Here is a 15,000-nt window from a genome sequence, read left to right on the forward strand (position 1 = left end):
CTGATTCATTGACAGACTAACGGCCTGACTCAATGAATGACAAACTGACACGTCTGCAGGAAATGTTCCGTGCGGCCTCATATAGCACGACTGCTAAGGCACAGCAAGGGACTGATGGTCTCCAATCCCATCCCGATCCTGCACCTAGTGCCATGACTGAAGACTTACGAGGCAGCACGCAGAGGAATTCTTGGTGGTGACTGACGGTAGCAGCAGGTGGCGTCAGTGCCTGCCTCCATAAGCCTAGGCCTCCCCCGCATATGTTCAGCGCCTGCTTTTCTAATCACATTCTCCTTCCACTCTTCCTCCTTCAGATCCGTATCTCTCTCATGTCGCATATTTCCAACACTTTCTCTCTCTCTGTCTCTCTCTCTCTCTCTCTCTCTCTCATTCTATCTCTGTATTGATCTATCCATCTATCTACATAATTACATATCTATTAATACATTCTCCTTTCTATCACTCTCCATCCTCTCTCTCCTTCTCCCGTTTCTTCTTTCTCTCTCTCCCTCTCTCTCTCTTTCCATCTATCTACACACACATACACACACACACACACACACACACACACACACACACACACACACACACACACACACACACACACACACACACACACACACACACACACACACACACACACACACACACGCACACACACACACACAAACACACATACACACACACACACACACCCTCTATCTATCTGTCTGTCTGGCTGTCTCTCTCTCTCTCTCTCTCTCTCTCTCTCTCTCTCTGTCTATCTGCCTGTCTCTCTATCTGTCTGTCTGCCTGGCTCCCTCATGCCTATGCTCCGTTGCTCTCAAGATTTTCTAGTAGAATATTGAATATAGTTGGTAAAAGAACGCAACCATTATTTGCACTATATTATTGATACAAGAGGTGGTCATCTTTCCAATTTTCAGTATACTTTTTCTTTATTTTCCGCATTATTTAATCATAACAATAGACTAATTTGTGATACCATAATAGTCTAGTATTCGTCACATTAACTGTTGATGGACACTTTCGTTGGCTCTCTTGAAATCTATGAACATTTGATATAAATACTCTTTATAATCCGGGTATCAAAGATGATCCAAATTCCTACTCAGGGAATATAATCCAATTAGATGAACCGGCTAAGACCTCTCTCTGAGAGTTAATGGTCTGAGTAGTGAAACTGAATTCCTTTATATTCCATTGTCGATATATGATGACATTTGTATACATGTATACATTTACATGCAAATACATATAAGTGTAGTGCTGCGGTTTATTCATGATAACCTGAGCTGAAGTCTCTACAGTCCTGTTCACATGAAGTCACTTTGCTGACGAAATCGAGATTTTCCAGAGTGAGCCGACGAGACAGAGGGTGGAGAGTGGACACCTGAAGGGGCAACAAACGGAACAATACGAACTTAGTATAATCCCAGTATCTCTTAATCAACATTTTATCCTTAAAGGTCTTCTCTTTGGTTGACCATCCAGTTTTATATTGTTGTAGAAGATTACGCTTGGTTATTTATATGAATGGAATGACTAGTCAGTCCAGGCGTGGTGATTCCATGCGACCTCATATAACGCGACTGCTAAAAACACGGCAAGGACCTGATGGTCGCCGATCCCATCACGTTCCCGCACCAAGTGCCATGACTCTGAAGAGTTACGAGACAGCACGCAGAGGATTTCATGATAGTAACGGTATCAGTTGAGCAGTAGGCGTCGCTCAAGTCAGGTCAACTGGGGCAGCTGCTTCAAACTGTGAGATGGCGAGTGATTGTGTTTTAGTGATCAGCGTCGAAGAGGTACAATCTCTACCCAATAAAATTGTTGCCTTACAGAAGACTGTTGAAGACCTTAGAGAGGAGAATCGAGTTCTTCGCTGGAAGACCCAAAACACGGACGACAAACCATGCTTGGAACCTGCGTGGAAAAAGGTGACAAACAGAAAACAATGAGAAGGTATAAAGTCCTGACCAGACCCGCTTGAATGCAGAAATTGATTCCAAGCTCTCCCTACCCACAGGTAAGATTTTGCTTGTAGGAGATAGCCAGGTGCGGTATTTAGACAGGGCCTTCTGCGACAAAGATAATAAGCATATGACCTAGGTGTATTTCCTTGAGCGTGGGTACATGATATTAGAGACAGGATTGAAGAGTGTATAGTCGAGGAAGGTGTGAAACCCATCATTTGTTTGAGTGGTGGTGGGAATGGCATATGTAAGTTAGGGAGTGATGAATTATTTGCGCGGTTTCGGGATGTGCTAGATAATATCAGGAATAAGTAAGGGGTTCCTGTTGTATATGGAATCATTCCGAGGTGTAGAGTTGGAGGAATGTGGCATTCTTTGGCTATTGCAATGAATTGCCGGCTGGCAAAATTTTGTAAGGTCAATGGATTGGCATTTGTCGACAACTGGGATCGGTTTTACGGAAAGAATCACCTATATACAAAGGACGGGGTGCACTTGTCGCCCAAAAGATTTTGGCTCCTTGCTGAATCCCTTAAGCGAGAAGTAGGCATCCTGCAGTTTTTTTCGGGTAGATTACGTGGGAGTCGGGGGAGGGGGTGAGTATTGGAATATAGTTTATGCAATAGAAACAGCTCACACGAGGCCCAACTACACATGCACATACACACAATCACAGACACACGCACTAATTCAATCAATAATTCTAGCACATTTAAAGACCGGCTAACTCTGGCTATCATGATTGAAAATTTAACAAATCCAGCTGTTGCAGTCTGATGGAGTCAACAGGATCTATATATAAAGACGGAGCTAAGTAATACTCATTCGGCGTTTGGTGAAGGTGGAGGATTTATATCATAATGAGTAAGACTGTAGAAAGTATCACTCTCCAGTGTCCATTAAAATTAAATAGTGACAAATGTTCGTCTGTTATATCTTCTTTACTTAATGCGAGGTCAGCCTCATTATTGGCAAGACTGTCTGGTCCTGAATATTTGCCCAGGTAGAAATATTGACAAAGTCTAGTAAGTCATGTCCTCTGATAGTACCAAACTGGCAATAGGCTCTAATAGTAATTCTCAGCCGAATCCAGGTGTTGATAAGTTCATTTCCAGGCTACTGCTCATGACAGTGAGTTCAACTCAAATCCAAAAGAAAGGGAATGGAAATAGAGAGACAGTAAGAGGGCTGAAAATGAAAGGAAAGGCAAGTGAAATGAAAAGAAACAACGGGAAAGAAAGAGGCGGGAATGAAAACAAAAACAAAAAAGAAAATGAAAATGAAGGGAAAAGAGGAAATGGCAAGTGAAAGGCTAAAAAAATCTAGAAGGGAAGGGATGGCGAAGTAAATGAAAGGGAAAGACGGACTGACGCTGCTGTGTGGCTACCAGATGTCCCTGGTAGCATCTGGTAGCCACGCAGCAACGTCAGTCCGGACTCGTTCACGGGTGCGCAAAATAAAATTATGATCCTAACTCCCTCGAACTGGAGTGGACGGCAAATACGAAATACTCAGCATTTATTGGTGTTCCTTCAGTTTCGTGACTGATGACGGAGAGGCTTTAAATGTCGAGTACGAGGTCGACCGTCGAGGCTTCTTACCTAAAGGGGAATACATGCCCCTGCAGCTTGCTCTTCCATAACATCTTGTTCAACCTTTCCAACGAAGCCATAAATGAAGGATTCCTGTGCTTTTGTGGTAATGAGGCACATCTTTTGTGGTAATGAGGCACACATCCCGATCCTGCACTAGGTGCAGGATCGGGATGGGATTGGAGACCATCAGTCCCTTGCTGTGCCTTGGCAGTCGTGCTATATGAGGCCGCACGGAACATTTCCTGCAGACGTGTCAGTTCGTCATATAGTCAGTTTGTCATTCATTGAGTCAGGCCGTTAGTCTGTCAATGAATCAGTTAGACTGTCACAAAGTTACCCAGCCAGGCAAGCAGTCACTCAGAAAATCAGTCCCCTTGTCATTTGTGTAAACAATTGTGAGTATCAATCCCGTCTCCACTTCTTTGTATGTTATAGCTAGAATATAATCCATGATTATATACATGATATGCATAATGAAGACACAAGCTGATAGATATAATTCACAATGAAATGGAAAATAGTTTTGTTCCAGATAAAACCATATGTTCCAGAGGTTTTGTGGTAATATGATATTTCAATTGTGGGATCAAAAATAAGAGCTGAAAGGTCAACCAAAGAGCAGATCTTGAGGGATTAAATGTTGATGGAGAAATACTTGAATTACAATCAGTTCCTTTGTTACAGTTGACGCCTTTTCAAGTGTCCACTCTCCACACCCTTGTCTCATCTTCTCACTCTAGAAAGTCTCGATTTCGACAGCAAAGTGGCTTCATGTGAACAGGACTGTAGAGACGTCAGATCAGGTTATCAGGAATAAACCGCAACACTACATTGACATGTATTTGCAAGTAGATATATACATGTATACAAATATCATCATATATTGACAATGTAACATAAAGGACTTCAGTTTCACTACTCAGACCTTCAACTCTTAGAGGTCTTCCCTGTATAGCAAAATCGATCATCTTGGAGACCCAGATTACAATCAGTACTTATATAAAATGTTCATAGATTTTAGGCAAGGCAACAAAAGTGACAATCAACACTTAATGTTTTGAATACTAGACTAGTATGGTATCTTGGCAAAACTTATTGTTATGATTAAATCATGCTGCAAACAGAATAAATCCATACTGAATATTGCAAAGATGACCTTCTCTTGTATCATTACTGTAGTGTATATAAGGTTTGCATTCCTTCACCATCTATATTCAATATTCTACTTGAAAGAAAAGATGTTGATGATATGTAGGAGCAATGATATTGACCCTCATATGAGGTTAGGAGGACAGATGACTATTAAAGATGTGGTTGCATTTAAATACCTTGGCACTATATTGGAACCAAACATTAAAATGGATTAATATATCAAAGAAAGAATCGTGGTAGGAAATAGGTGAGTTCACGCTTCCTATCTTATATCAAATAAAAAAAAAAAAATCGAGAAGAATGTGAACACGCACATATTATGGGGCAACCCTTTCGGACTAATCATCGACTGGAAGCCCTCTTTACACCATTCATTCCCAAAGATTACCGCCTTTCTTCGTCAATAGGCTGTCTCAAGTTTCTGAAGGGTTCTGACAAAGAGGGCATTATCACATCTTGATATATAGTTTCCAAACGTTCACGTCGATAGAACAATGGTTCCATTCTGAAGGAAATGTGTCCCGAAGACAGCCACTCGTAAAATTGACATTCCCGAAGTCCCGCCTAGAACTGCAGGCGATAGAGGCTCCCATCGTCAAACCAGATTTTTGAGATATTCCTGCAAGTGCATGTCGGGTAGTTCAAAAGGCTATTTTGGCTAATTTCTCCAGCATTTAAAAGCCAAACATTTGGATTAGGACGAGGATGAAGTACAGTACCATCGACAACGCCTTGAAGAGGTCTTTATTCTATACTGTATTTCCAACACTCCTTATATATCATTCGGGTGACAAATATTTCATTACGCATACACCTAGGTCCTCGCTCTTTATTTTGTAAGAGAGACAAAGAGAGAGAGAGAGAGAGAGAGAGAGAGAGAGAGAGAGAGAGAGAGAGAGAGAGAGAGTTAAAGTATGTGTGTGTGTGTGTGTGTGTGTGTGTGTGTGTGTGTGTGTGTGTGTGTGTGTGTGTGTGTGTGTGTGTGTGTGTGTGTGTGTGTGTTTCTATGTATATGTGTGTGCGTGTGTGTACATAGACAGATGGACAGAGAGCAGGAGCGGGAGAGGGGAAGGTAGGGAGGAGAGGGAGAGAGAGGAGGATGGATTAATAGATGTGAAATTAAGTAGATAGACAGATAGATAGATAAATGTAGAGATAGAGTGAGGAAAAGAGAGAGAAACTGAGAGAGAATGAGAGAGAGAGAAAAAGAGAAAGTCCTGACAATATGCAACATGAAAGTGATACAGAACTGAAGGAGGAAGAATGACAAGCGAATGTAATTAGAAAATCAGGCTCTGAGTATATAAGAGGAAGGCTTGGGCTTGTGAAGCAGAACACTGGAATCGTCTGCTGCTGCTCCTGCAACTGTTATCATCATGAAATCCTCTGCGTGCTGCCTCGTGAGTCTTCAGAGTCATGGCATTTGATGCCGGATCGGGATGGGATCGGAGACCCTCAGGCCCTTCCTTGCCGTGCCTTGACGGTCTTGTTATTTATACGAGGCCCCATGGAGCCTCTCCTGCCTGCAGACGTGTCAGTCAGTCAGTCCGTCATCTAGTCAGCTTCTCAGTCATTGAGTCGGGCCGTTTATCTATCATTCATTAAGTTAGCCTGTCACAAAGTTAGCCAGCAAGGAAGGCATCCACTCAGAAAATCAGTCCCCCTGTCATTTAGTAACTCGTTTAACCTGTAAATTACTGTCCCTTTCTCTTTAATGTTTGAAGGTTGTCTTGTTGCTGTGCTGCCTACTGTCGGTTGAGGGGCGCCCAAGCAGAAATTTTGCCCTGGCCAAAGACGAGAGAACTGTGAACACCGCTGAGGGAAAGCACACCTTGGACTTTGAGGTCGTCAATCACCAGAAAAGGAAAGAAATTGGCAAGCAAGACGATGGGCAGTCCTTCTCGGGCTCTTTCGAGTGAGTAATACTACAATTTGAGCTCACGCGCGCACTTGAACACGCACGCGAACACACACACGCACACACACACACACACACACACACACACACACACACACACACACACACACACACACACACACACACACACGCACACACACACACACACACACACACAGACACACACACACACACACACGCGCGCGCGCAAAATGAAATTGTGATCCTAACTCCGTCGAACTGGAGTGGTCGGCAATACGAAGGATTCGTAATTATTTGATGTTGTTTCAGCTTCGTGACTGGTGACGGAGAGGCCTTCGAGATCATGTACGTGGCCGACGGTCGGGGCTTCTTACCACAGGGAGAACACCTACCCGTGGCGCCCGCCCTTCCCTACCACCGCGTTCAACCTTTCCCTCGAAGCCATAAGTAAAGGATTCCTGTGCTTTTGTGGCAATGAATCTCAGTGTCAGCGAGATCGCTCTCTGTAAACATAGCATCCGGACTGCCCGAGACCATCCGAGTTCTTCTGCACCTCAAAAAGATGAGATTGTCTCTTCTCTTCAGTTGTACCATTAACATTTCCTTTATGAGTGAGACCAAAACGATGGTCGATCCACCACCCACTGCTAGTCTCTGGGTGTCTGCCACTCTTGTTCAAGAATAAATCTGGATATTTGTTCAACATTTATGACTCCTCGTCTGTCTCTTATCTTGTTTAGGAATAAATCTGATTTTCGTGTAAACATTTGCGAGTATCACTTCTGTTTCCGCTTCTTTCTATATTGTGGCTAAAATATAGCTCCATGACTACATTCATAATCTATATGATTAAGTGGATATGACCATTAACTGGTTTCGGTAATTGGTGATTTGCTCAGTCCAAGAGATCCAAAGGAATGTTTACTTGAGTTGTTGTAATGACCGAGTGAAGGAAATCTACGTAGTGTTTAAATGAACCGTGGGCGTTCTTCTTCTTGGTCTCTGTCCGTGTTCTCTTTTGTCTCTGCTTTCTCTTTTATCCCTCTTTTCTCTCTCAGCAGGTCCACTTTATATAGTCTGGTAGTAGCTAGAAACGTAAATTTTCATACCAGAAACGTAGTGTAGTGTGAACTCTGACCAATGAGCAAGCACATCAACTATGTAACCGGTGAGGGGAGTACGTTTTGGGTTGCTGACGTGAGAGAGAGAGAGAGAGAGAGAGAGAGAGAGAGAGAGAGAGAGAGAGAGAGAGAGAGAGAGAGAGAGAGAGAGAGAGAGAGCGAGAGAGAGAGAGAGAGAGAGAGAGAGAGTGTGTGTGTGTGTGTGTGTGTGTGTGTGTGTGTGTGTGTGTGTGTGTGTGTGTGTGTGTGTGTGTGTGTGTGTGTGTGTGTGTGTGTGTGTGTGTGTGTGTGTGTGTGTGTGTGTGTGTGTCTGTGTGTGTGTATGTGTGTGTGCGCTCTCTTTATTTTGTAAGAGAGATAGAGACAGAAAGAGAAAGAGAGAGAGAGAGAGAGAGAGAGAGAGAGAGAGAGAGAGAGAGAGAGAGAAATAAAGAAGGAGAGAGAAAGAGAGAGAGAGAGAGAGAGAGAGAGAGAGAGAGAGAGAGAGAGAGAGAGAGAGAGAGAGAGAGAGAGAGACAGACAGACAGACAGATATATAGACAGATATACAGACAGACAGATATACAGACAGACAGACAGACAGACAGACAGACAGACAGACAAGGAATGAATGAGAAATAGGAGGACATACATAGAACTGGAGGAGGTGGAGTAGGAAACAAAGACAAGTCGAAAGTAAGTTTCTGCATTTAAAATGGGAAGGCCTGGACTTGGGGAGAAAGGTATTGTGTAATCAATTTTATATAGGTCAAACTGCCAAACCCTTAAACATTAGAATTGAACAACACAAGAAAAATGTTAGCGATGGCAATAATTCTAGTGGAATATTCAAGCATATCGAATTAAATAATCATCCAGTTGATTGGGATAATGCCCAGGCAATCTATTATACCAACAACATAATAGCAAGAAGCTTAATAGAGTGTAGTTTGATTCATACCACCAGTGATCAAAATACCAACCTACACAAGGGGTTATATAAACTTGATAATTTCATTTGTCAAGAAATTAGTAAGATAATATCAGGTAAAATGTAACCCAGCGACTATGACCTAATGTCGCCCTACAATCATTAGTGGAAGCATTGACCCTGGCGACTGTGACCTGATGTCACCCCACCATCATTAGTGTATTGACATTGACCTTCCGCCCTCCAGGGGGTAATTGTCCGCTACCCTTATTCAAACTGTCCTTGTTCCTTTTTTCATGTATATATTATCTATGCATTTCTATTACTATGTACTGGTTGCACTGAAGATGTAATATACGAAAGCGCTCTGCTTCGTTAGTTTCTTTTTTCCAAGTGGTCTACTTTGCATAAGTGAACACACGTACCCGTGTTCTTATTAGCATATATATATATATATATATATATATATATATATATATATATATATATATATACTATGATAAAGTAGTAGCCTCTATCTGTCTGTCTGTTTGTTTGCTTTCTTGTTTGTTTATTTGTTTGTGTGTTTGTACACGAACTCCTCCTTGGGTTTTGAAGATAGAACCCCATAACCATATGTTTTCTGATACCCTATCACTCCAGGTACTTGGAGAACTATATTTAATTTCCAAAAAAAAAAAAAAAAAAACTATTTTGGTTAGGGTTAAGGATTAAAGTTTATGGTGAGGGAACACGCCACTACTGTAGTCTCCCCTTAAGTCGCGTATTATTTTTGTGACATATGTATGGGGCAGAAACAATTGTGAGTATCAATCCCGTCTCCACTTCTTTGTATGTTGTAGCTAGAATATAATCCATAATTATATACATGATATGCATAATGAAGACACAAGCTAATAGATATAATTCACAATGAAATGGAAAATAGTTTTGTTCCAGATAAAACCGTATGTTCCAGAGGTTTCGTTGCAATATAATATTTCAATTGTGGGATAAAAAATGAGAGCTGAAAGGTCAACCAAAGAGCAGATCTTGAGAGATAAAATGTTGATGGAGAAATACTTGAATTACAATAAGTTCCTATTGTTACAGTTGACGCCTTTTCAAGTGTCCACTCTCCACACCCTTGTCTCATCTTCTCACTCTAGAAAGTCTCGATTTCGACAGCAAAGTGGCTTCATGTGAACAGGACTGTAGAGACGTCAGATCAGGTTATCAGGAATAAACCGCAGCACTACATTGACATGTATTTGCAAGTAGATGTATACATGTATACAAATATCATCATATATTGACAATGTAACATAAAGGACTTCAGTTTCACTACTCAGACCTTCAACTCTTAGAGGTCTTCCCTGTATAGCAAAATTGATCATCTTTGAGACCCGGATTACAATCAGTACTTATATAAAATGTTCATAGATTTTAGGCAAGCTAACGAAAGTGACAATCAACACTTAATGTTGTGAATACTAGACTACAGTAGTATGGTATCACAGCAAAACTTATTGTTATGATTAAATCATGCTGCAAATAGAATAAATGCATACTGATAATTGCAAAGATGACCTCCTCTTGTATCATTACTGTAGTGTATGCATTCCTTCACCATCTATATTCAATATTCCACTTGAAAGAAAAGATGTTGATGATATGTAGGAGCAATGATATTGACCCTGATATGAGGTTAGGACAGATGACTATTAAAGATGTGGTTGCATTTAAATACCATGTCACTATATTGGAACCAAACATTAAAATGGATTAATATATCAAAGAAAGAATCGTGGTAGGAAATAGGTGAGTAGCAGAATGTGAACACGCACATATTATGGGGCATCCCTTTCGGACTAATCATCGCTCTCATACCTAATCCAACTTATCATCGACTGGAAGCCCTCTTTACACCATTCATCCCCAGAGATTACCGCCTTTCTTCGTCAATAGGCTGTCTCAATTTTCTGAAGGGTTCTGACAATGAGGGCATTATCACATCTTGATATATAGTCCCTCTTTTGAAACGTTCACGTCGATAGAACAATGGTTCCATTCTGAAGGAAATGTGTCCCGAAGACAGCCACCCGTAAAATTGACATTCCCGAAGTCCCGCCTAGAACTGCAGGCGATAGAGGCTCCCATCGTCAAACCAAATTTTAAGATATTCCTGCAAGTCAATGTCGGGTAGATGAAAAGGCTATTTTCTCCAGCATTCAAAAGCCGAACATTTGGATTAGGACGAGGATGAAATACAGTACCTTCGACAACGCCTTGAAGAGGTCTCTAGTCTATACTGTATTTCCAACACTCCTTATATATCATTCGGGTGGCAAATATTTCATTGCACATACACCTAGGTCCTCGCTCTTTATTTTGTAAGAGAGACAAAGACAGAGAGAGACAGAGAGAGAGAGAGAGAGAGAGAGAGAGAGAGAGAGAGAGAGAGAGAGAGAGAGAGAGAGAGAGAGAGAGAGAGAGAGAGAGAGAGAGAGAGAGAGAGAGAGAGAGAGAGAGAGAGAGAGAGAGAGAGAGAGAGTTAAAATGTGTGTGTGTGTATGTGTGTGTGTGTGTGTGTGTGTGTGTGTGTGTGTGTGTGTGTGTGTGTGTGTGTGTGTGTGTGTGTGTGTGTGTGTGTGTGTGTGTGTGTGTGTGTGTGTGTGTGTGTGTGTGTGTGTATGTGTGTTTGTGTGTGTGTGTGTGTGTGTGTGTGTGTGTGTGTGTGTATGTGTGTGTGTGTGTGTATGTGTGTGTGTGTGTGTGTGTGTGTGTGTGTGTGTGTGTGTGTGTGTGTGTGTGTGTGTGTGTGTGTGTGTGTGTGTGTGTGTGCGTGCGTTTGTGTGTGTGTGTGTGTGCCTGTGTGGTTCTGTGTATATGTGTGTGCGTGTGTGTACATAGATAGATGGACAGAGAGCAGGAGCGGGAGAGGGGAAGGTAGGAAGGAGAGGGAGAGAGAGGAGGATGGATTAATAGATGTGAAATTAAGTAGATAGACAGATAGATAGATAAATGTAGAGATAGAGTGAGGAAGAGAGAGAGAAACTGAGAGAGAATGAGAGAGAGAGAAAGAGAGAAAGTGCTGACAATATGCAACATGAGAGTGATACAGAACTGAAGGAGGAAGAATGACAAGCGAATGTAATTAGAAAATCAGGCTCTGAGTATATAAGAGGAAGGCCTAGGCTTGTGAGGCAGAACACTGGAATCCTGCTGCTGCTGCTACCGTTACCATTATGAAAACCTCTACGCGCTACCTCGTGAGTCTTCAGAGTCATGGCATTTGATGTGAGATCGGGATGGGATCTGAGACCATCAGGCCCCTGCCGTGCCTTGGCAGTCTTGTTATACGTGGCCCCATGGAGTAGACGTGTCAGTCCGTCATGTCGTCAGTTTGTCAGTCATTGAGTTAGGCCATCAATCTGTCATTCAATAAGATAGCCTGTCAGAAAGTTAACCAGAAAGGCATGAGGCCACCCAGAAAATAAGTCCCCATGTCATTTAGTGACTCGTTTAACCTGTAAATTACTGTCCCTTTCTCTTTAATGTTTGAAGGCCATCCTCTTGGTGTGCTGCGTACGGTTGAGGGCCACCCAGGCTTTGGCTATCCCCTAGTCAAAGACGAGCGAACAGTGATCACTGCTGAGGGAAAACACACCTTGGACATCGATATCAAGAATGGGCAAAAAAGGAAGGAAATTGGCAAGCAGGACGATGGACAGTCCTTCTCGGGCTCTTTCGGGTGAGTAATACCACAGTTTGAGCTCATGCGCGCACTTGAACACTCACGCAAACACAAACACGCTCACACACACACACGTACACACGCAGGCGCGCAAAAAGAAATTATGTTCCTAATTCTCTCGAACCGGAGTGGTTGGCAATGTGAAGTACCCATCATTTCTTGGTGTCGTTTTAGTTTCGTGACTGATGACGGAGAGGCCTTCGAGATCGTGTACGAGGCCGACCGTCGGGGCTTCTTACCAAAGGGGGAACACCTTCCCGTGCCGCCCGCCCTTCCCTACCATCGCGTTCAAAGCCACAAGTGAAGGATTCCTGTGCTTGTGCGGCAATGAGTCTCAGTGTCAGCGAGATCGCTCTCTGTAAACAAAACATCCGGACTGCCAGGGATCAGCCGAGTTCTTCTGCACCTCAAAAAGATGAGATTGTCTCTTCTCTTCAATTGTACCATTAACATTTCCTCTATGAATGAGATCAAAACGATGGTCGATTTCCCACCCACTGCTAGTGTCTGGGTGCCTGCCACTCTTGTTCAAGAATAAATCTGGATATTTGTTCAACATTTATGACTCTTTTCGTCTGTCTCTTATCTTGCTTAGGAATAAAGTTGCTTTTCGTGTAAACCTTTGTATCACTTCCGTCTCCACTTGTTTGAGTGTTGTAGCTAAAATATAGTCCAGGATTATATATTTATATATATATATATATATATATATATATATATATATGTATATGTATATATATATATATACATACATATATATATAATATATATATAATATATATATATATATATATATGTGTGTGTGTGTATATACATATATATATGTATATATATTTATCTGTATCTCTATATATATATGTGTGTGTGTGTATATATATGTATATATATATATACATATATATATATATATATATATATATATATATATATGTATGTATATTCTACCAAATACAACTATATGCTACAGAGAGTTTGTGGTAATATTAGATTTCAGTTGTGGAGTTTAATATGTGAGCTCGGCTTCGACCAAAGAGCAGATCTCTAAGGATAAAATCCTGATGAAGAAATACTTGGATTACAATAGATAACTATATTTGCGGTCGTCGACGTTCCTTCTTGTGTCCATTCTGTACCCGACCCCCTTGTGTCGTCTGCTGCTCTCTTTGAAACAAAAATCTCGATTCCGACAGCAAAGTGCCTTCCTTCATATGAACACGATCCTTTCCTGTTATCTACCACCTTGAGTGGACCGTAGAGACGTCAACTCAGCTTATCAGGAATAAACCCCAGGACTATATTTCACTGTATTTACATGTAAATGTATACATATATATACACGTATACAAATATCATCATATATCGATAATGAAACATAAATGTCTTCAGTCTCAATACTCAGACCTTTAACTATCAGAGTTCTAGGACGACTCTTCCAATTGGACTATCTTCCATGAAAAAATCAACTCTGATAATCTTCGAGACTGCAATGTCTCTCTTAGATTTCCCAAAAATGCAACTAGCTACCTTTGGCGACCATAGCAGACAAACAGCTTTCTCTTCCAATACTCAGCTGGCAACCTTAATAACCACCACTGGATTGACTAGTCATTTAATTCATATAAATAACCATGAATAATCTTCTACAACAATATAAAACTGGATGATCAACCAAAGAGAAGATCTATAAGGATAAAATGTTGATGGAGAGGTATTGGGATTACAATAAGTTCGTATTGTTCCGTTTGTGACCTCTTCAGGTGTCCACTCTCCACCCTCTGTCTCGTCGGATCACTCAAGAAAAGCTCGATTTCGACAGCAAAGTGGCTTCATGTCAACAAGACTGTGGAGACTCCAGCTCAGGTTCTCAGGAATAAACAGCAGCATTACACTGACATGTAGTTGCATTTAAATGTGTACATGTATATAGATATCATAATATATCGACAATGGAATATAAAGGACTTCAGACTCACTACTCAGACCTTTTTCGATTAAGGGAATCAGCAAGGAACCGAAATCCTCTGGGCGATAAGTGCACCCCGTGCTTTGTATATAGATGATTCTTACCGTAAAATCTATCCCAGTTGTTGATAAATGCCAATCCATTGGCTTTACAAACTTTTGCCAGCCGGCAATTCATTGCAATAGCCCTAGAATGCCACATGCCTCCAACTCTACACCTCGGAATGATTCCATATACAACAGAAACCCCTTCCGAAACCGCGCAAATAATCCATCACTCCCTAACTTACATATGCCATTCCCACCACCACTCAAACAAATGATGGGTTTCACACCTTCCTCGACTATACACTCTTCAATCCTGTCTCTAATATCATGTACTCCCACCTCGGGGAAACACACCTGGATCCTACGCTTATTATCTTTGTCGCAGAAGGCCCTGTCTAAACACTGCACCTGGCTATCTCCTACAAGCAAAATCTTACCTGTGGGCAGGGATGTAGCAACTGCCCTATTCTTCTTTTCCGGCATTTTCTTCGATTCTTCTTCTTGTAAGCCCAGGAGAGCTTGAAATGAATTTCTGCATTCAAGCGGGTCTGGTCAGGACTTTTTACTTTCTCTCTGTTTTCTGCTTGTCGCCTTTTTCCACGCAGGTTCCAAACATGG

The 15,000-nt window shown here is 41.7% G+C and overlaps 1 protein-coding gene across 1 annotated transcript; it reads left to right on the forward strand.

Annotated features, from left to right (window-relative positions):
* The first annotated feature begins 6,152 nt into the window (after positions 1 to 6,152).
* On the forward strand, positions 6,153 to 7,056 carry LOC143020527 (cuticle protein AM1159-like). Its single transcript, XM_076176958.1, has 3 exons — positions 6,153 to 6,263; positions 6,451 to 6,641; positions 6,915 to 7,056. Exons 1-3 carry the CDS (start codon positions 6,153 to 6,155, stop codon positions 7,054 to 7,056), a joined length of 444 nt encoding a protein of 147 aa, XP_076033073.1.
* Positions 7,057 to 15,000: the final 7,944 nt, after the last annotated feature.

The sequence above is a fragment of the Oratosquilla oratoria genome, chromosome 40 (assembly GCF_046742065.1).
Source record: "Oratosquilla oratoria isolate Oo_2021 chromosome 40, ASM4674206v1, whole genome shotgun sequence".
NCBI classification, from domain to species: domain Eukaryota; kingdom Metazoa; phylum Arthropoda; class Malacostraca; order Stomatopoda; family Squillidae; genus Oratosquilla; species Oratosquilla oratoria.

Bases quoted from the DNA above. Each gene is read 5' to 3' on its own strand.
- LOC143020527 (XM_076176958.1), top strand. From the start codon at position 6,153: ATGCCGGATCGGGATGGGATCGGAGACCCTCAGGCCCTTCCTTGCCGT. The intron at 6,264-6,450 runs GTCAGTCAGTCC...TAATGTTTGAAG, and splicing joins TCCTGCCTGCAGACGTGTCA to GTTGTCTTGTTGCTGTGCTG. The intron at 6,642-6,914 runs GTGAGTAATACT...ATGTTGTTTCAG, and splicing joins TCCTTCTCGGGCTCTTTCGA to CTTCGTGACTGGTGACGGAG.